This window comes from Lepidochelys kempii, chromosome 2, assembly GCF_965140265.1.
Source record: "Lepidochelys kempii isolate rLepKem1 chromosome 2, rLepKem1.hap2, whole genome shotgun sequence".
NCBI lineage: Eukaryota > Metazoa > Chordata > Testudines > Cheloniidae > Lepidochelys > Lepidochelys kempii.
Genome location: NC_133257.1, coordinates 207,961,711 through 207,984,479, shown reverse-complemented (window position 1 = coordinate 207,984,479; position 22,769 = coordinate 207,961,711). Strand labels below are relative to the sequence as shown.

Genomic DNA, 22,769 nt, shown 5'->3' with positions numbered 1-22,769 from the left:
ATCTTCTGATCCTTAAATTTGCAACATTACAATTGCTTTAACATAATCTGCAGTTTATATGTATTTCTTGCTGTGTCAAGGTTACTGGTAACTCACTACTATGTTACACTACAGATACTTAGCTGTTGCTAATTAAAATCTAACTTTTGCATCTTGAAAATGCTTTTAAATATCTCTTGGTTAACTGCTAGAATCCGAACGCTTTTATCCCATTGGGTTTAAGGAAATATATATCCTAATGGTTCTCCCAGCCTCTCTCTGAAACATCTCTGCTTTATGCTGGTGGAAGGACATTCTTGTAACCCTTCCTACACAATCAGTAGCAAGAGTGATGGCTAGCATAATGGTGTGTTTGTGGGTTGTCAGAGAAACTAGTAATCTAGTTCTTTGGATTTAATCCACACTTGAAATGTTATGTGCAGTAAACACATGGGGGTTGGAACAAGGACCATGATTGTATTGGGATGCCTTTCGCTGAGTAATGTAAACTTCCTTTTAATTGTCATACATTTTTCTAGTAAAAGCTCTGCAAGTCTGCAATAAAAATGGCCTCCAATAAAACTACATTGGTAAGTTCATGAGCACCTAAAATATATAAGGATTTAACCGAAGTATTTTTCTTCAAAATTATAACTTGGCATCTCCATGTAGAAGATACATCCACATCTCTCCTCCCCAGCATTATTCTGACTAAAATCTCAGATCCAGAAAGTAAGGCTAATAGAAAGGACATTAACTTTGGCTTAAATAAAACTGCCATTTTACAAACAAAACAAAAGAACGTCTCTCTTTAATGGAGGTCTGTGCTCCAGTTCAGCTCTCTGACTTAAAGTGAAGATTGTTTAATAACCTTTAACAGAAAACACTTTGAATTTTTTAGCCTCCTTTCAGCACCCCATGTAATTCATTGTGTATTTAAAAAGGGCAAAAACATATTCATTTTAACTTCTTCTTAGCAGTTAAGGGAAAAATGATTGCAACTACAGGAACAGTACTATTACCTAATACTGATGTGACGGGGCATAGTTAGGATTGTTGGAACTATTACTAGTAAATAACAATTCACTTTGATTTCAGAGGAGCAGAGATTATTAAATGTCTCCCCCACCTGGACCATTATAACAGGGCTTTGACAGGTATCAAGTTACTGTGAAACTTCTTGATATTCAATTATGAGCCAAACAATTCTGAAATTAAGGACAAATGGATGTCACAGTAGTTGCTCTAATATTCGTTTAACTAATGGCAGTACATGTTTGTAAAGGACAGAAGTGCAGAACTCTAGTGCTAGGTTTACTTGATGGAAAAATAATAAACAAACAGATTTTTATATAGCCTAAATGTGGGGAAGGAGGGAAAATTGTGTGCTCTTATGACATTTACTAAAAAAAAGCCTGCTGTTAAACTTATTACTAGTCAGTAAGTACTAATTTATCCCATATCCAGACAAATTAAATATCACCTCCTGTCCCTTAACTGCCTCATCATTTTTCACTGGACTGCAACAGTGTAAGCAATAACATTGCAAACACTTTATCAAGCTAAGAACCCTCCATTAGAAGTTAGTGCCCCAACTCTCTAACATGAGTGAGGGTAATATCGGGTCCGAAATGCTCAGAGGACGGGAAGAGAACCTATTAATGCAGTCAGTATTTTTTTAGGAACTTAGCTGCACAGGTCAGGAAAATCAGCTAATGGTTCCCATAGGAACCATGCTTCTCCGAATGTATGAGGGGGACAGATAGTGTTTCTCTTGAAACTGTAACTTTGATGTTTCTGACTTTTGTATATCTGAACCATCTACCACAATGCTACATTAATGTTATAATCTTTCACTTGTATAAAATTAAAAAGGTGAGTGATGATACACTGAAGGAAATGTGTGTATACTACTATGTGAATTTTGAATATGGGAAAGTAGCAAAGTACACTTTATTCGAACATGCAACATTAAAATGCCCAGGATATGGTGTTCTCAGCTATGGGACTCGGAAAAAGAGGCCAAACGGGTATAGTGACAATTCTTTCCATTAACAACTTCAGATACTGTGTGCTTCTGTTGGGTGAAGTGCATGTAGAAGCATCCATCCACAGAGCATCCAAAATTTGAGATGAATGCACAATTTTTCTTCAGGCCATGCAGTCAGATATGCATAATAGAATGTAGTGAGGGACAAGAAGACAAGTTTGAACATCTGTCCTCGTGTACATATGAGGCATGCTTAAATCAGTAATGTCCAGTAAATTTCAAGTGTTCATGACAGTTTTTCAAGCAAGCGTCTTTTTTTAAAAACAAAGCTCATATGCTTCCATGGAAGGCTTTGTGCATGCCAAATTTTTAAGTTTCTTCATTGATTTAGAGGTCTAAAAAGCGTTTGTACTTAAATTATGAGAATAAGAGGGTGAATTAATTTTTTTTCACTTTCTCAAAATAATTCCCCTTGATACTGAGTCGAAGCCCAAAGGAGAATCTCTCACAAAGTTATATTCATTTGAATACATGTTTACTCATCAGCTATAACTGTAGTGTTGCTACTATTGTGCTATGAGCATTATGTCACTTGTTCTTCACTTTTTGCTATTTTTCGATCTCTACTTATTTCTCTCTTCTGTCTTCCACTCCTTTCTTTCTTTAAAGGAAACTGCCTTCAGAGGATAGCTTGACATCTTCATATTTTTCCTTTCTCTCTGTCTTCTTGTATATTCTCTCTCTCTCTCTCGGCCAAAAAATACCTGTGATTAAGTTGGCACTCTTCAGACATTGGTGCTTTGCTCAAAATATCATCTCTGGGACATACAAATAAAGATTTAAATCTGATTGTAAATGTTTGCTCTATTTTAAATCACCCTATCCCCCAAACAAACACCACATTTGGTATCTTTATATGTATAAACTCACTGTTTAGAATAGAAATCTTGAAACCTATTTCCTTTTTTATATTTTGCTGTATGAACCTTCAATTTGTAGGTTTCTAACCAGGAGTCTGAAGTGGCATTTGGGAAGGGCTAATTGGGAAAAGGATCCTCAAGGATTACGTATGTTTTTGAAAAGAATTACAAAAAGTGGAAAGAACTAAATTTGGGCCTGACATACTTGATGATATCCCCTTTAAAAAACAAAACACCCACCCTTCCTCAAACTCTGGAAAGTCTATCTAAAACTTATGTAGAGTTTCAAAACAAACTGATGCATTGCTTTCTCAAAATGCAGATAGTACTCATGACCAATGCTATAATAGCAGGCCTGTCCTCAGTAGGAAAATACATTGGTAAAGGAAATGTGACAGCACTACTTAATTTTAATGCTCCCATAGGACTGCATTGTGGGAGCTTCAAAGTCCCGCTGCCATTTTGAATGCTTTCCCATAAGGAGCGCATCCAAAATGGCAACCAAAACTGTGCACTTAATCCCATAGAGCTCCAAACACTCAATGTGACAGTACGAGACTTGTTTCAAGCCTTTTAGGATTATTAACAAGGAAATTTTGAAAAATACCTTGTGTCCTTCTAATACATTTAATTGTGCCTTATTAAACTTGGAATGCCTTGAGGATGATGTGGATGTAATTAATTTTTATTTTAAGCATTTAAAGGATGTTATACAATAATATATCTAATGTACACTTAAATACAACATCTCTGTAAAGTTTTAATAAGATAAATTTTGTACATTAAGTGCTGTTCTTTAAGCTTAGCTATCTTAGGTTTTTGAACCTCTGTAACATGTGTTTGAGTGAAAGTTACATTGGTCCATGGGTAAAGATGGGGGGAGAATGGCAGCTATGGAATGTTACAAGTAACACATTCTGCTGGCAGCTGTTATCGGTTATTGTTGGGCATCCAGATTGGTATAGCAATATGTCTTTATCTCTTCTCCCCTCCACACTTTTACTTTTTTTGGAGGGAGTGAGAGGAAAGTAGTAATCAATTGCCTTTGGTTTTCTTTCTTAGTAGCCAGAATATCATTCCCTTTCTCTTTGGTCCACCTCCCCACAGTTCCTTTAACGCTTACTACTTTGTGTATGCCTTTATGCTGTTCCTTATACACTGCCTTTTTTGTGGGTGTTCAGTTATGTTTACTGTAGAAGTTATTGTAAATTTTGAGTCTTTGGCACTAGAGGAAGGAGTGGAATGACAATTAAGGGAAAGGAGGCATTGATTGCATAGGCAAAACATTTTGCCTTTAAAAAAGACTGTTTTCTCAGTTTTGGGTATTTTATTCAGCAACTTACAAAAAATGGCACTCAGATTACCTGCTCTAACCTAATAGGAAATTGAGCCCTGGACCCAGTATGAATAAGTTGCCATTTTTCTGCTATGTAGTGAGTAAAGGTTGTGCTTGACCATTGAAATAGCTACATAAAGCAATATAAAATATATTATTATAAATATAATTTTTAACTTTTTTAGCACAAAATGGGAAAGAAACAGAATGGCAAAGGTAAAAAAGTTGAAGAAGCAGAGCCTGAAGAATTTGTTGTGGAGAAAGTCCTGGACAGACGTGTAGTGAATGGGAAGGTTGAATACTTCTTGAAATGGAAAGGATTTACAGAGTAAGGAATTCCAAATGTATATTTTTCTGGTAGCCCCTAAAATCCATTAGATACTTCGACAGGCAATAATACAGTGGAAAGTAAGGGCTTTTCTGTGCTTCAAACACTGCAGTGGTGCAGCTGCATTGCTTCAGTGAAGACTACCTATGTCAATGGAAAAACTCCAACTCACCGAGCGGTGGTTGCTAGGTCGATGGGAGAAACCTTGCACTGTGTATGCTGGGAGTTAGGTCAGTTTAATTGCATTGCTTGGGGTGTGGATTTTTCACAACCCAGAGTAACATAGTTATACTAACCTAAGTTCATAGTGTATACCAGGCCTAAGAGTGAGTAGCCTTTCATTTAGGATGACTTGGGGCTTGGCTACATTTGTGAGTTACAGCACAATAAAGGAGCCCCGGGCGCACTAGCTCACTACCTGTCCATGCTGGCAAGGCACGTAGAGCACTCTGACTCCGTGGCTACAGCGCTGCTGGTACTCCACCTCAGCGTGTGGAATAACATTTGCTGCGCCCCCGCCGGAGCACCGCAGCACCAGTGTGAACGAGGTGTTGCATTCCTGCACTCTGATCAGGCTCCGGAAATGTCCCATAATCCCCTTAAGTCAAGTGGCCACTCTTGTCATTGTTTTTGAATCGCCGCAGGAATGCGGATATGCCCTTTGCAAGCTCTGTTTCTGACAGCCGGCTGCTTACCTGCTCTGAAACAAAGCAAGCCATTAGTGTGGAATGTGGAGGGGTGGGGGAGAGGGTCTGCTGCTGTCTAAAATTACAAGACGGCATGCTGACATGCTCTCAACCCCCCCAAAACCCACTCTCTCTCCCCCCATATACACACAACACGCTCCCTGTCACACTCCACCCCCCCATTTGAAAAGCACGTTGCAGTCACTTGCATGCTGGGATAGCTGCCCATAATGCACCGCTCCCAATGCCGCTGCAAGTGATGCAAATGTGGCTACGCCAGTGCGCTTGAAGCTGTCAGTGTGGACAGACTGCAGCGCTTTCCCTACTGTGCTCTCCGAAGGCTGGTTTAACTCAAAGTGCTCTACATCTGCAAGTGTATCCATGCCCTTGGTATTTTAAAATTATAAAAGGGAAAGGGATATTGTATACTGGAGCTTCTGTTGGTGGGTTATCAGACTTCAGTAGCCCATAGCATTTCAAAACAAGCAGATCTATTTTAAGTATGTATTCATTCTTCTAACTAATGTTTTAAGGATATTTTGAGACCAGGGTGGAAGAAAATCTGAAGTAACTGTAATATTCAATAAGGCCTCACTAATAGTTGTACTTTGCCACTGTTTCTCAGTATAGATATACACATAAACACCTTTTATTGATATAACTGTATGCACGTTAGATGTTGCACTGATTTAACTTCCTTTTTTAAAAAAATTGATAGCTAAATTGGTGCTAAAGCACTGTAGAGAAACTCTGATCCCATATAGTTAAGACATGGATAACAAAGCTAAATTCACTCGAGGAACTCTGGGCTTGCTTGACTAGTGAATCACTCTGCTCAGAGTTAATTGTGGGAGATTACACTTCATCAGCTGCAAATAAGTAAATAAATAAATCACTTTAAACATATATCCTACCTACTGGTAGAACACATCCACAATCTTGCACACATTACTCCTAGGGGAATTCTGCGCCACTGTGTGCACACAGAATTCATGTCCCTTTGTAGATTTCTTTGCTTCCCTGCAGAAAATAATGGGGAAGGTGGGCGCTTGGGGATGTCCATGGGCATAGTTCACTGAGGCATTGCCCCCCAAACAGAGGTATGGGGTTGTGCCACTGCTTCCCCTCTATTTCTGTGAGCACAGAACTGGCTGGGTAAAGGAGGGTGCCGCTTGGCTCTGCTGACTCTGCAGCTGGACACTGCCTCCTGGGTTCTAGTGCTAGTTGTGCTCCCCTTCTGTGTGCTGGGAGCCATCCAGTGAGTGCCCATGGGGGAAGGGAGGGTGGAGTGGGAGGAGGGAGCTGGGAGAGGGGCATGTGGGATTGATGGACGGGAGGATAGTGCTTGGGGAGGGGCATTAGGAAAGGGATGGGAAAGAGAGGGAGGAAGTGGGAGCCCTTCATGGGGTGTCCCCTTGGCCGCCTCTAGGGCTCCCCTCTTAAGCAGGCCCATTGAACCGCCACCCCTCCGTGCACCTACCTGGACCATCCCAACAAGCCCCCCCAGACTCCTATTCCATTGAGCCCAACTAGCTCCCAACCACTTTCACCTGGACCATCCTGCAGAGTCCCATTGCCCCTCTGCCTGGAACTCCCCAACGAGCCCCTGTGCATCCAGATTCTTCCCTCCCCCACACCTGCTCCCTCCCTCCCCCCCAAGCTGCTTGCATCGGATTGCCCCACACAAAATCCTCTGACCCCACATCTGGATCCCTCCACCACACTAAGCCCCTCTACACTTGGATCCTGCTGGGCTGAGCCTGCTTGCCCACACCTAGTGCACCCGGTGCAGAGGGGGCGGGGTCCCAGGGTGTTTTTGGGGCAGGCCTGGCCCTTGTACTGTGCCAGGGTTGGGTGCAGCCTCATGGCTGAGTCCCTGTCCCAGGAGAGGGGGAGCTGCAGGGTAATCTGCCTCTGTGCAGCAAGTGGCCTGTGCCCCCCACTGACATGCTGGAGCCTCCACATTTATTTATTGACTAATAAAAAACTGCAGAATTTTAAACTGTACACAGGATTTTTACTTTGTAGCACAGAATTCCCTCAAGAGTAACACATTTATGTTATAATTGTATATTGCTCGAAATAGTCACACTATGATTGCCTGTGTATTATCTCCTAAAGTGCATATTCTGCTCAGATGTACATAGCAGTAACTTGTTTAGTCTGGATGTTTATGGGACTTGCCTCAAGATATCCCAGTATATTTCAGTAACTGAAAATATCTTGGGGATTCCCATGTTTGTGCAATGTTTGGTACTGGTGCATATGATTGACTGAGAAGGCACTTATACTGTCTAGGGACACAGTTAATAGATTTGACGTTCAGTAGCTAATAAAACTAAGCACACCTGGATAGTTTCCAGACTTAATTAGCTTCTTCTTATGCCCCCAGACAGTTTATATGGTTCTCTATCTGTATTTCAAGGTGTTTAAATAGGAAGGGAGTAGAGTTTCGAGGGTCAGTCAGCTTCTACTGGGTGGGTTGGTAGGGATTAAAAAAAAAATGTTGTGGATGGGGATGTCTGTACTGTATCTTCTGTCAGCAGTTGTTCTGCAGCAATAACAGAATAGAGCATAACTCTAAGTGCATATCTGATGACTGCAAGGTAATTTAAGAAAATAAAGTAGACTCCCCTCTTCTTTAAGAAGCCTGTTTTATGTGCTGGGGAAGAAGCTTTTGCTTACTGTCAGTTATGTGGCTAAATTAGGTTTCTGGGCTTTTGATAATCTCATGAGCTAGCTGTATGTATGTTTCAGTGCTGACAACACATGGGAGCCTGAAGAAAACTTAGATTGTCCAGAGTTAATTGAAGCCTTTCTGAACTCCCAGAAAGCTGGTAAAGAAAAAACAGATGGTGGTAAAAGAAAATCTTTATCAGATAGTGAATCTGATGACAGCAAATCAAAGAAAAAGAGGGATTCTGTAAGTATTTTGAAGTTGTTGCTATACAAATGCTTTTTCTTATGTTGAATGTTTGTACCCAAATTTTAAAAAATTCTAGGAGTGATCCAGGGAATTGTAGACAAGCCATACATCTATATCTAGAAAATTGGTTTAGAACAATAATTTAAAAACAGAATAATAAAACACCTAGAAGATCATGATGATAGGGTCTAACCAGCATGGCTTCTGCAAAAGAAAGTTGTCTCACTAATATATTTGAACATGACAAAGTAGTGAATAAATAGTCGACAAAGTCTTCCTTGGACTTCCAAAAGACCTTTTGACAAGGTTCCACGAAAGAAGATAAGTATTCCTTGGTGAGAGTATTATTATGGCTCTAGGAGATAATGAAGCAGAGAATAGGATTAAATCAGTGGTTCTCAAACTTTCGTACTGGTGACCCTTTTCACACAACATGCCTCTGAGTGCAACCTCCCGCACCCCCCCCCATAAAGTAAAAATACTTTCTTATATATTTGACACCATTATAAATACTGGCGGTAAAGCAGGGCTTGGGGTGGAGGCTGACAGCTCGCAACCCCTTCCCCCCCCCACCATGTATGAACCTCACCACCCCCTGCGGGGTACCGACCCCCAGTTTGAGAACCCCTGGATTAAATGGTCAATTTTCATCATGGGTTACGGTGCCTCAATGTTTTGTCCTAGGTCCAATGTTTTAATATATTAATGATTTAGAAAGGGAGGTGAGTGATGCTACTAACATTTGCAAATGAAAAAGATGTTTAGGTTAGTCATGACCAGAGAGGGCTGAAGAATTTCAGAAAGACCTAAACAAACTAGAAAAATGGGCAGCATGATGGTGAATGATTTCATTGCTGACAAGTACAAAATAATGTATATTGGAGGGGAAAACATAAATGTCTTGCAGGATTCTAAAGTAACTATTAATTCAAGCAAGGGACCTTGGTGTCATTGTAGACAGCTCACTGAAAATATCTGTTCAGTATGCAGCTGTGTAGTTCGTTTGTTTGTTTGTTTGTTTTTTTTGTTTTTTGTTTTTTTAAAGTTAGGATGCATAGGTCAGTGGTTTCCAAACTGGGTCATGACCCAGTACTGAGTCATGGAATAGAATACATTGGGTCGCAGCAGCTCTCATCAGCACCACCATCAGTGGTGCTGCCTGGCTAAGGCAGGCTAGTTCCTACCTGTTCCAACACTGCGCTGTGTCCCAGAAGTGATCAGCCGCAGGTCCGGTTTCTACGCGCTGGGGGAGTGGCACGGGGCTCTACGCACTGCCCGAGCACCAGGTCTGCACTCCCATTGGCTGGAGCTGTGGGAGGCGGTGCCTGTGGGTGAGAGTCGCATAGAGCCGCTTGCGCGCCTCTACCTAGGAGCCAGACCTGCTGCTGGCCGCTTCCGGAGCGCACTGTGGTCTCTCTGGTGCCAGGACAGGCAGGAAGCCTGCCTCTGCACCCCAGCTGTGCTGCTGTCCAGGAGTTGCTGGAGGTAAACCTGTGCCCCCAATCCCCTGCCCCAGCCCTGAGCCTTCACCCAGAGCCCTGACCCCCTGATTCAGACCTGGGCCCCCCCAAACCAGAGCACCCTCCTGCACCCCACAGCCCACACCCCCAACTCTCTGCCCCAGCCTTCCACATTCCAAACCCCTTATCCCCAGCTCCGTAGGGTCGTGGGCATCAACAGTTTTCTTCAACTGGGTCGCCAGAAAAAAAGTTTGAAAACCACTGGCATGGGGGTAGGATGATGAATAATACAAATATTCTAATTCCTTTATATAAATCAGTGTATGGCCTCATATGGAATACTGTATATAGTATTGATCACCCCATCTCAAAAAGGATATTGTACAACGGGTGAGGGGAGGGGGAGAAGAGCAGTGAGACCAATCAAAGGCATGGATTAAACTCATGAAGAGAAATTGAAAGATTGGGATTATTTACTTTAGAAAGGAGATGACTGAAAGGGAACATGATAAAAGTATACATGATGGTTAATGATATAGAGAAGGTAGATTGGGAACTCCTGTTCTTCCCTGTCTCATAATACATTGACAAAGAGACATTCAATGAAATTTACAAAGTGGGAAATTCAAAAACAGTAAAAGGAAATACTTTTAACCCAATGGATAATTAAACTGTGGAATTCATTACAATAGGAAGTCACTCAGGCCAAGTACTTAAGATATTAACTTAGGTCCTGAAGCATTAGTGTCCCTTACAAAATTTGTCATTAATCTGGATATTCCTGATACCCATGTCCAACCCTGTTTTAAATCTTTGCCATTAGAGATCAGAATGAGACCTCTGGGGACATATTATCCCATGTCTGCCTACTGTGGGGATTTTACATCTTCCTCTGAGGCATCGGGTATTGGCCATTGTCTGACAGCAGACTGGATTTAGATGGACCTTAGATCTGACCTAGTATGGCAATTCCTATTTTCCTATGAACTAAAACAGTAAAAGTTGATAACTCTTGAAAGTCAATTCCTATTTTCCTATGAACTAAAACAGTAAAAGTTGATAACTCTTGAAAGTCAAAGAAATCAACTCGCATATCTGGATCTGTTCTCACACCTTCTAAATGTACCACACATGAAAGCAGGGGTGGGCAAACTTTTTGGCCCGAAGGCCACATCAGCGTTGCGAAACTAATATGGAGGGCCAGGTAGGGAAGGCTGTGCCTCCCCAAGCAGCCTGGCCCGAACCCCTGACCCATCCTACCCTCCCTGCTCCTTGTACCCTGACCGCCCCCTCCTGGGACCCCCCACCCCTAACCACCCCCTGGGACCTCACCCCCATCCAACCCTCCCGCTCCCTGTCCTCTGACTGCTCCGACCCCTATCCACACCCTCACCCCCTGACAGCCCCCCTGCCCGACTCCCACGCCTATCCAACCCCCAGTCCCCTGACCACCACCCCCCAGAACCTCTGTCCCATCCAACCGCTCCCTGTCCCCTGACTTCCCCCCCGGGGCCTCCTGCCCTTTATCCAACTCCCTGCCCCCTTACCATGCCACTCAGAGCGGTAGGAGCTCGCAGCCACGCCACCCAGCCAGAGCCAGCCATGCTGCCAGAGTGCTGGCAGCACGGTGAACTGAGGCTGCAGGGGAGGGGCTGGGGGCTAGCCTTCCTGGCCAGGAGCTTTGGGACCGGGCGGGCCATAGCTTGCCCACCTCTGCTTTAAAGGGATGCTGTTGATAAGTTTAGGCCTGAAATGACCTAACTTCAAAGTAATTATCTCATGGGTAATGACTAGTCTAAAATCATTCCAAGTCTGCATCTGAAAATAGGGGTAGAGGAAAAGATACCATTGCCATTTAAGACCAGCAAAGGGAGAAAAAGGTAACTGGTCATCTTTTCCTAGAGCTGTTCTTTACCTTTTATTACTGATGCACAAAAGTACACAGTGGGCATTAGTTCACTATAAAACAAAATTATTTGACATGAGACACTTAAGTTGGTAAAACAGTCTACATCAGAGGTGGGCAAACTACGGCCCGTGGGACCCTCCTGCCCGGCCCTTGAGCTCCTGGTCCAGGAGGCTGGCCCCTCCCCTGCTGCCCCCCTCACCCCCACAGCCTCAGCGTGCCATGCCACCAGCGCGATGCTCTGGGCAGCCGGGCAGTGCAGTTGCAGAGCCGCAACCTGATCCAGTGCTCTGTGGTGCACGGTTGGGGGGGGGGTTGGATAGAGGGCAGGGGAGTTCAGGGGTGGGGGGTGGTCAGGGGGCGGGGGTATGGATAGGGGTTGGGGCAGTCAGAGAGTGGGGAACAGGGGGGTTGGATGGGGCAGGGGTCTCGGGGGGCAGTCAGGAATGGGGGGGATTGGATGGGGTTGCAGGGGGCAGTCGGGGTGGGGGGTCTGGTGGTGGATGGGGCAGGAGTCCCAGCGGGGCCAACAGGGAACAGTGCGGGCTTGATGGAGTAGGAGTCCTGGGGAGGCCATCAGGGGACAAGGAACAGGGGGGTTGGATGGGGCAGGAGTCTCAGGGGGCGAGAAGTGGGGGGGAGTCGGATAGGAGGCAGTGGCCAGGCCATGTCTGGCTGTTTGGGGAGACACAGCCTCCCCTAACCAGCCCTCCATACAATTTTGGAAACCCAATGTGGCCCTCAGGCCAAAAAGTTTGCCCGCCCCGGTCTACATTGTAGATCTTATAAGTTAGGCTGCAAGTCTTTTGTGGAGGTCTTGGAAGTCACAGATTCCATGTCTTTCTGGGACCTCCATGTCTTCTACAGCAGCCAGTGTGGCTGACCCTAGGGCTGCCCGAGCAGCTGGGGCGGCCCCTGGGTAAGCTGCACCAGCTGCTGCTTTGGGAGCAGCAAAGTCATGGATGGGTCATGGGTGGTGACTTTTTGTTTATTGCTTGTGACCTGTCCATGACTTTTACTAAAAACACCTGTCACTAAATCATAGCCTTACTTATAAAGTGATAGGCAGTCTTCTTAAAATAACCTTAAATTTGAATGTTTAGCAAATTAAATTCGTCTAAAAATTGAAATTTAAAATAAGAGATTTTTTGTTTAATCTTAAGGGTATGGTCATGTAAACAATGACTGCATACTCTTAGTTATTCCTGTATGGTACCCTTGACATTGTGATATATTTTTTTTTTTCACAAGGAAATACCTGTTTGCAGGCTTGGATTTTAATTTCTCTGCAGAAATCACTTTTAACTCGGAGCTATTGCCGCACTCCTAAACTCAGGAAATTGGCTGCAGTTTGCATGTCACTCATACACTCATATAGGCGAACTATGGGATGCTACGATGTTCCCTGACCTTTACACTAAGCTTCCACTAGAAAGATGCTTCCTTCCTTATCTAGTTTTCTGAAATAAATGTGTATATTAATGATGTAAATTCATCTTTTTTGCTAAATTTAACTAATTCAGTGGCTCATTCTAAAGCGTAAAATGACAAAATAAATCTTGACTTGATGTAAGCTGTAACTTGTCTGACACTTGCCTTAAAATGATGAAAATTAATGTTAAACTAGATGTGACTTTCAACCTTTCTAATAGGTTGATAAACCAAGGGGGTTTGCAAGAGGTCTTGATCCTGAGCGGATAATTGGGGCCACAGATAGCAGCGGAGAACTTATGTTTCTTATGAAATGGTAAGTGATGTACAGACAACTCTGATCCACTGTTTAAACTGGTAAGAAACCATTTCCTTTTTGGAATGAGACAGGAAAGATGACAATTTACTTGTTTCTGTGTTTGGGAACCTGTCCTGAGCAAATAGTAAGTAGAGTAAGATTGGAATCTCATTTCTAATATTCATTGGTCAAACTAATGAGAGACTGAATACATGCTTTTTGGCAGAGGAGTGTGGGCAGTGCAATAGTAGCTTCCATCCCTTTATTTAAATGTCTAATTTTGCTCTCAATGAAGTCCAACTGAGTTGCCCCAAAAATATCAGAGTCTCACTTTGAGACACTTAAAGATTTGCACTTTAGAAGACTCTTACTCATCCTCTTAAAAACCACAAGTAGTGGATATGTGAAGTTTGGGATGTATATAAAATGCAGGTTGCAATTTGGAATTTCTGTAGCATTATTAAATGAAGAAATGAGAGAACTTGTTTGTTCTTATTTCCTGTCTTTGTGGCTAGCTTATACTTTGTTATATGCAACAAACCTACTTCTAACATGCATGTGAAATCAGTAAAAGTTTTTAAAATACAGGGGTATCAACTGTGTCTGTCTTGCATTTTCTCTCACTCTGACACGGGATCAAAAATTGCAATCTGATAAATTGTTTATTGCATATGTTCCAATTGGATTTAATAGTTTGTGATTGTCCAGTTTACCCAGAGTGACACTGTCAATTTAACTGTCCGTGACACCTGTCTGAAAAGTTTTACATGACATTAGAAGTAATGCATAATACTAGACAGGTTATCCTTTGTTGTGTAGTCAGTGTTTTCTTTGTGCAGTGTTTCCCTTTTTGTCTGTGTGGATCTCTCAAACAGGAAAGAGAGACGTTTTTTATTGAGGGGAAAATGTGACTGTAAAACACAAATTGGCAGGGAAAACTGGGGACTGCTGTATTGAAACTGCTGTTAACTAGAAATTGTGATGTTCAATTGATGTCCTTTTAAGAGGACCTTCTCAGAGTGATGGCCTCTGGAAAGTTGCTAGTGGTGATTAATAGGGATAGATATTTCTAAAATTTAAACTCCTACCTCTGCTCCTTGATCATGAAATATATTCTAATCTCAATTGCAGACACATCTGGTTTAGTAATAGCTCTTAAACTCAAGACTTTTTTTTTTTTTTTTTAAACCCTGCCCTCTTAGGAAAGACTCGGATGAGGCAGACTTGGTGCTGGCCAAAGAAGCTAACATGAAATGTCCTCAGATTGTAATTGCTTTTTATGAAGAGCGACTAACTTGGCATTCGTGTCCGGAAGATGAAGCACAATAATCATTTGCATTGCTTTTTTATATATATATATGAATATTAAAACCTGGATTTGGATTTTATTCTTTTGATTTATTAGCAATGTGAGAAACCTCTACATTCTAATGAGAATTGAGTTTGATATGTTTGTTTTTTGAAGTAGTGTGTTTTGCATCAACAGCAAGTAAATAAAGGCTTTCTGCAACTTGCTTCATTAATGAAAGGACAGCATTTGATACTATTTCCTCCATATTAGGTAAAGGCTTTTTTAAACCTTCATGATCCTCCATAGTTATTACTGAATCATAACAAATGTTTAAACAAACTCACAGATGTTTTATAGTCTTCTATGCTATTGATGTGCATGTATCTTCTTTACCCCAACCTAGCCCCGTAACATGTAGAACCATTCTTTTTAGTCTTTGAGGTAATTTAGTCCCAAAGAGGCCAGGTAAAAACTAACTTTGTAGTAATTTGAATGTTATCATACTGTATATTGTTTACTTTATTGTAAATACTGGTGAACGGTGGTCAATAAAATAGTTTTATATTCTTCCTTTATATTGATACTTCAATTTAAAAAAAAAACAAAAAACTGGTACATAATATGAAGAAGTGTTGAGCTTTGAGTTAGTTTTCAGTTCATCAAAATATTGAACTGGAAGTTGTCCCAGTAGACTGGTGTCTAATGTTTGCAGTTTCCCTTTTAGAGAGAGACCTGATTTTGGCTTCTCTTCTGACTTGGTAAACAAGGGCTGAGTATTGTGTAGGAAGGATTATTATTGTGGAGACATGGTGTTCCCTACATGAATGAAAGTCACTTTGAGCAGTCTGAGGAAAGATGCAGATCCAGCATGTGATCATCACATATTTCAGGTTGAATTTTAAATTAAACAAATTATGAGCCTTTCCATTGGCTGCCTGGAGAAAGTTCCCCTAACAGCTAAAATGGTTAAGCTGGCATCTTTCCTCTTATTTCATCCTTTTCCCTACCACACTGTCCCTCTCTCATCATGCTCTCAGTTGTCTGTATTCAATGGGTTGTCTTCTGATCAGTCAGGCTTGACAAAGCCCTGGCTGGGATGATTTAATTGGGGATTGGTCCTGCTTTGAGGAGGGGGTTGGACTAGATGACCTCCTGAGGTCCCTTCCAACCCTGATATTCTATGATTCTATGATCCACCCTGCATCTGTCCCTGTTTCCCTCCTTCCCTCCACAGTCTTTGCACATACACACCCCCAGTTTCCCATCTTGTCTTCCTCTCGTTCTCCTGCTCCTCACACTAACCTATCTCTTGAAAGCATAAACAGATGCCAACTTCCCCAAGAGCAACTTGATTGCACTCCCTTTGGCCTTTCTTTACTAAGGGGAGCCTGAGCCTCCTGCACATATTGAAGGGAAATGGTCATACTCTCTTAACTAAGAGTAGCCTGTGGGCACAGTCCCATGGAGAAAATGGGAGATAGTGGCCATCAATTGCCATTCTTTGATTTTTCCCTGAAAGAAGAATGGTCTTGAAAGGATTATCCTCTAGTCCAGAGGTGGGCAAACTATGGCCCGCAGGCCACATCCGGCCTGCAGGACCGTCCTGCCCCAGCCCCTGAGCTCCTGGCCGGGGAGGCTAGCCTCCGGCCCCTCCCCAATAGGTATGCTGCAGTGCAGGCAGCACTCTGGCCTGCTGCTCCTACTGGGCAGCGCAGGGAGCGCAGCTGGCTCTGGCCAGGCGGCATGCTCCTGCTGCTCTGAGCAGCATGGTAACGGGGCGGTGGGTCCCAGGCGGCAGTCAGGGAGCAGAGGACGGTTGGATGGGGCGGAAGTTCTGGGGGGACAGTCAGGGGACGGAGAACAGGGAGGGTTGGGAGTGGGAGTCCCAGGAGGCCTGTCAGGAGGTGGGGGTGTGGATAGGAGGCGGGGGGGGGCAGTTGGACAGGGAGCTGGGGGGTGGGGTCCCAGGAGGGGGTGGTCAGGGGACAAGGAGCTGGGGGGTTGGATGGGTTGGAGTTTCTGAGGGGGGCAGTCAGGGGGTGGATGGGGGGCAGGAGCCAGGCTGTTTGGGGAGGCACAGCCTTCCGTACCCGGCCCTCTGGACAGTTTTGCAACCCCCGATGTGCAACCCCTCAGGCCCAAAAGTTTGCCCACCCCTGCTCTAGCCTCTGCTGAAAGATAACCTTTCAGTTATGAGAATAGTTAATAAAATAAAAAAGGTAGTTTTGAAAATGAAGTCCAATCTACCTGTTTTACCAGATACTTTCACTTTCCGTAACATACTTTCCCTTTTTACTAACTTGTGTAGATAGCAGTCTATCATAGACAAGTTTCAGACAGACCAATTTCAAACACTGATTAAATTTATGAAAAGAAAAGAAAGTAACTATACAGAAAAATAGCTTTCATGCCCTAATGCTGTCAAAAGGCTACATATAGAGAAACTATTTACTTAATGCCCCATTTCAAACCTGTTTCAGATTCCAGTCCTAGCTGTGAGTTGCTGCCAATGCTTCTATAATATTAAGCTTCCAGAAAATAGCAATACAGAACACTCAAATTAGACCCATAATCCTAAAAAGAATAGAGATCATCTACAATATCTTCCTAACCATGTTCCTTTGGAGATGCCTGGGGAAAAACAGGTCTTCCAGGATGTTCTAGAGGTCACCAAATCAGGCTCTAGTGAAACAAGGAGAAAACTTTATGCTTGGGAATGGGAGAATTAGAAAATAGGAGTTTCCCTTGATGACGTCTATTAAAGTACAAACTCACATAAGCATTTGAATTCTAACTGTGGTGAATGGAAGACCAAGTAGGTCAGTCTGCCAAAACTGAAAATTGCCAATTTAATGTTGGTGTGATTGTATTCATTCTTTAAAGCTGTCTCTTTTTTTCCCCGCCACTGTCTCTAATATACTTCCATCTGCCATTTTATTTCTTAACCACTTTCTTTTGTCTTTTGCATCCTCTCCTATACTTCGTCTTCTATCCCCTGAATGCAGTTTACTTTGGAGCAGCTGTGGAGTGCAGAAGTATTTAGGCTTCTCGATACAGGGCTGATGAGCAATTCCTGCCTGTTATGATGGAGAATGTTTAGAAGGAGTGCTAGATTTTTCACTCTACCTTAATTTAATGTTTGCGGTGAAGTTAAATAGCTTTGTCAGCTGGCCCTGCTAGTGTCCGCTGTTATCACAACAATTTAGTTGTTGAGCTCTGGAATTTGAAACCCTACAAATTCACAGTGAGCAACAAATGAAGTAGAGGCATCAATGCAGTCAGATGCACAGCACAACTGGGCTTGGGATTCGCCATTAATATGGAGGAGGGGCGGCAGGAGCTTTTGAATCTACACTTTGACATGGGTAAGAATTAGCTATCTCACTATCACTGGCTGCTTTAAAGTTTCCTAAAGTGGGAAACTTAAGCTCCCAAAATGCCTTTCATGGTCCTGCAAAACATTTTGGGTGAGAGAGTTCCAGATTAGAAGTAGTATTTAGTTGAGTGTTTTTGAAGTTGACTTTATATAAAGCAGACTAATGGTACATACTTAATTTCAAATGTCTAGGACAGCTACTTCAAAATCCATAAATTCATTGAAATCTGCAATCTCTCTCTTTTTTTCCTAACAGCTAGTGCAGGGGTGGCCAACCTGAGCCTGAGAAGGAGCCATGATTTACTAATGTACATTGCCAAAGAGCCACAGTAATAGGTCAGCAGCCCCACATCTGCTCCCCAGTGCCTCCTGCCTGCTGGCAGCCCCCACCAATCAGCGCCTACTCCCCCACCCACTGCAATCAGCTGTTTCACGTGTGCAGGAGGCTATGGGAGGGAGGAGCAAGGGCATGCAAGGCTCAGGGGCAGGGGCCGTGGGGGCAGGGCTTGGGGCAGAGCAGGGGGTTCAGCAGTGAACACTCCCCAGCACATCGGAAAGTTAGCATCTATAGCTCCAGCCCCGGAATCAGTGCCTAGGTAAGGAGCCACATATTAACCTCTGAAGAGCTACATACAGCTCCAGAGCCACAGGTCGGCCACCCCAGGGCTAGTGTTACCCCAAAAGGCAAAATGTAGGTATGTCCATTTCAGATTCTGAATTTTTTTCCCCTCCTCTTTCTTTCTCCATCCCCTGGCCCCCACTTTCCAACCTGGCTTCAGCACTTTGCCAAAAGCTTAGTGTTAATTATAGCCACCCTCCTTCAGAACGGGAGTTGTATTTACCTTTACCTTAAGGACATCTGATCCTTTTCCTGAGAGCATCAGGGATAACCTATGTAAGTACCTTTAGAGACTATGTATTCTTAATAAAATTGGACTCATTCAGACATCTTTCACTGAAGTTCATCCACTTGTCTGTGCCTGGACAGGGAGTAAGTGAGACTTTCATTTTGGAATACTTCTTGCACTCCAGCATTTCCTTGCTCTGGTTTTGAACTTCACTCTGTGCCTAAGGTAGACTGTCCTTCATTGTCTTGGCCACTTTGCAACCTGTCTGGAGTTGCTAATGTGTCTCAGTCCTATTTTTAAAAGTGGATTTAGGCATCTAGGAACCTAAATCTCATAGAAAATCACTTGGGATTAAGGATCTTTAGGCACTCTTGACCGTTTTACCTTAATCTTATTTACAGTCCTGCACTTCTGTCCCCCAGGGCTTTCTTATTGGAAGGTTATATTTTAGCCTGCTTTGAAGATACTTTCTGAAATAGTCTCCTGCAGGGTAATACTATCCACTGAATGGCACAGCACATCCTGAATTTTCTTCCACACCCCAACCTCTCACAATTTATTCCTTGAGGAGGAATCAGTTGTGATGACCTGCCTACCTTAAGGATTTTTGCACCACTATATTGACATAAGCGGCGAAGAGTCCTGTGGCACCTTATAGACTAACAGATGTATTGAAGCATAAGCTTTCGTGGGTGAATACCCACTTCGTTGGATGCATGTCGTGGAAATTTCCAGAGGCAGGTATAAATATGCATGCAAGAATCAGGCTACAGATAATGAGGTTAGTTCAATCAGGGAGGATGAGGCCCTCTTCTAGCAGTTGAGGTGTGAACACCAAGGGAGGAGAAACTGCTTTTGTAGTTGGCTAGCCATTCAGTCTTTGTTTAATCCTGAGCTGATGGTGTCAAATTTGCAAATGAACTGAAGCTCAGCAGTTTCTCTTTGAAGTCTGGTCTTCAAGTTTTTTTGCTGCGGGATGGCTATTAAATCTTTAAATAGCTTTAAATCTGCTATTGTGTGTCCAGGGAGGTTGAAGTGTTCTACAGGTTTTGTATATTGCCATTCCTAATATCTGATTTGTGTCCATTTATCCTTTTACGTAGGGACTGTCCAGTTTGGCCGACGTACATAACAGAGGGGCACATGATGGCATATATTACATTGGTGGACATGCAGGTGAATGAACCGGTGATGGTGTGGCTGATCTGGTTAGGTCCTGTGATGGTGTCGCTGTGTTGATATGTGGGCAGAGTGGGCATAGAGGTTTGTTGCATGGATTGGTTCCTGAGTTAGTTACTATGGTGCGGTGTGTAGTTGCTGGTGAGACTATGCTTAGGGTTGGCAGGTTGTCTGTGGGCAAGGACTGGTCTGCCTCCCAAGGCCTGTGAAAGTGAGGTATCGTTGTCCAGGATGGGTTGTCGATCACTGATGATGCGTTGGAGAGGTTTTAGCTGAGGACTGTATGTGATGGCCAGTGGAGTTTTGTTGGTTTCTTTCTTGGGCTTGTCTTGCAGCAGGAGGCTTCTGGGTACACGTCTGGCTCTGTTGATCTGTTTCCTTATTTCCTCGTGTGGGTATCGTAGTTTTGAGAATGCTTGGTGAAGATCTTGTAGGTGTTGACATAATTATGTTGGTGCAAATCCCTGTGTAGATGTACTGTGACTTACACCATATTGATGTAACTGAAGCCCTGTCTACACTGGCAAGTTTCTGCGTAGTAAAGCAGCTTTCTGTGCAGTAACTCCCAACACTGCCAAGCCACTCAGTGCACAGAAACTGCGCCACTGTAGCACTCTTGTTTTTAAAAAAACAAACAAAAACTACCCTGACGAGAGGCATAGAGCTTTCTGCGCTGGGGCTACAGCCCTGTGGTGCCAGCATAGACACCGTGGCACTTACAGCGCTGTGGTAGGCATTGTGGGACACCTCTAGGAAGCCAGTTCTCACCTCCTGGTCATCCGTTTGAACTCTACTGCCTTGCCCTTACGTGCCCAACTGTCATTCCCAGCCCATACTACATTCCTTTGCAAATTTGAAAGTCCCCTTCCTGTTTGCTTGGTGGTCCGTGCAATGGTCTGTGCGCATCTTTCCAGGTGGCCATGCCTGCTCCATGCACCAGGCGATCCCCCGCTTGGAGCAATGCCGAGCTGCTGGACCTCATCTACATTTGGGGAGAGGTGTCTGTGTAGTCCCAGCTGCACTCCAGCCATAGGAATTATACCTACGGACAGATTTCATGATGCATGTCAGAAAGGGGCCATGAGCGGGACACATTGCAGTGTAGGGTCAAAGTGAAGGAGCTGCAGAATGCCTACTACAAGGCGCGGGAGGCAAACTGATGCTCCAGTGCTGTGCCCACGAGCTGCCAGTTCTACAAAAAGCTGTACACAATACTCGGTGGTGACTCCACTGCGAAGGCCCCTGTGGATACTTCGTTGGCTTGCATGTCAGCTGAGAGTGGACTGAGCCAGGAGGAGGAAATCCTTGGAGAAAGAGGGGACGGGGGACCCAGAGGCAGAGGATGACTCGGAGGCCAGAGATGCATGCAGTCAGGAGCTCTTTCCTACCCCAGAGGAGCCTAGCCAGTCACAGCAGTCGGATCTTGGCAAAGCGCAAACAGGAGAGGAAGCCCCTAGTAAGTGGATCTGATTTTGGGAAATGCTGAAGCAAGTTGTTGGGGACAGGAGGGTTGCAGAAAGCAGGCTCGTCTCCCACCGCATGCCTAGTCTGAGTGGCGGAACAGGCTGTTGATTTCCTTGCTCCTCTGAGGGAGATTCCCATGATCTCCAGGAAACTCTCATGGAGATACTGGGCAATCCGCTGCTGCAGATTCCTGAGCAGAGGTGCTTTGTTTCTTGCCCCATTAACGGTAACTTTCCCGGGCCACTTTCCTGTGATGGGTGGGGGGATCATTGCTGCACACAGGCGAGCCACATAGAGGCCAGGGCGGAAGCCACAGGCTTGGAGAAGACCCTCCCTTGATTCCCTGCTCACCCTCAGTGGTGAATGTCTCCCATAATGATCACCTGCTGAGGAAAGTGTGGGGACAGGAATGATTATCAGGCCCCTCCTACAGTGCTAGCTCTCCCCAAGAGCCATGTGCCCAGTGTACAGCAGGGTCCAGGAAGAGAGATTTACCCTGCCCCTGTCGCTACTCGCCATTTTGGGGGTCTTGTGGCTTGTGTGCTTGCTTGGGGTCAGCCAGTTAGTGACAGGTGTCAGTACCGGCTATGTTTTAAAGCACTGAATCAGTGTTGTCTGTGTTGAAAACAATACTGCTTCTGTAAAATGTTGCATTTAAACTTCACAGAGATGACCTTGTGAGCCCCAGCCTCTCTCTTTGTTATCGGCAGCAGAACAGCTGTGCAGAATTAGAAAACGGCCAAGAAGAACTAAGGAGGACTTTCTCTATGAGGTTATGATGCACTCCACTGCAGAGAAACAGGAATTGAAGGAGTGGTGGGACAGCGAAAACAGGGATCGAAAGGAGAACGCGGCACACCAGAAAGAAGCCATGGAGCGGCTCTTAAACATTATGGAGCCACCAAGTGGACATGCTCCAAGTGATACTAGCTCTTCAAACCAAGCAGCTCCGTACCTGCTCTCCCCTACAGCCGCTGTGGCAAAACTTTTGCCCATGTGCTGCCCCCCCAACACACACACACCCCCAACACATTATCAACCTCCTGGCTCCACTGTCTACCCACAGCATTCCAGTCCTCCCTCCTCACAGTCCAGGATTGACGACTCCCACTACTCACTGCACCAACACCCATCCTTCTGCAGTTTGGCCCTGCTGAAGTACAGCACCTGCTGCATTGTACTCCAAAGGAGAAGGTTGGGTGTGATCCCTGGACATAAACAAATCTGTAGCTGACCCAGGACCCCTCCTTGAGACCTTCCCTTCCCCTTCCCCATCCCCCTCCCTGCTGATTAATTTTTTTGTTTGAGTCTTTCCTCCAGTTGTCTTTTAATAAAATAATTTTGTTTGAAA

General features: G+C 44.1%; 1 protein-coding gene across 11 annotated transcripts in view; it reads left to right on the top strand.

The window, feature by feature from the left end:
- The window catches only part of CBX3 (chromobox 3), a 25,049-nt gene extending 2,280 nt beyond the window's left edge, over positions 1–22,769 (top strand). For 4 of the 11 annotated variants that reach the window (XM_073333665.1, XM_073333663.1, XM_073333664.1 and 1 more), the window contains exons 2-7: positions 519–569; positions 4,411–4,553; positions 7,997–8,162; positions 13,184–13,278; positions 19,879–19,951; positions 20,869–20,979. In XM_073333665.1, the coding sequence (XP_073189766.1) occupies positions 546–569; positions 4,411–4,553; positions 7,997–8,162; positions 13,184–13,278; positions 19,879–19,951; positions 20,869–20,964 (597 nt within the window). In that variant the 5' untranslated portion in view covers positions 519–545 and the 3' untranslated portion in view covers positions 20,965–20,979. Of the gene's footprint in view, positions 1–518; positions 570–2,648; positions 3,037–4,410; positions 4,554–7,996; positions 8,163–13,183; positions 13,279–14,462; positions 15,121–19,878; positions 19,952–20,868; positions 20,980–22,085; positions 22,107–22,128 lie in introns of those variants that run through there. The other 7 variants (XM_073333668.1, XM_073333667.1, XM_073333673.1 and 4 more) reach the window with 7 other exon arrangements.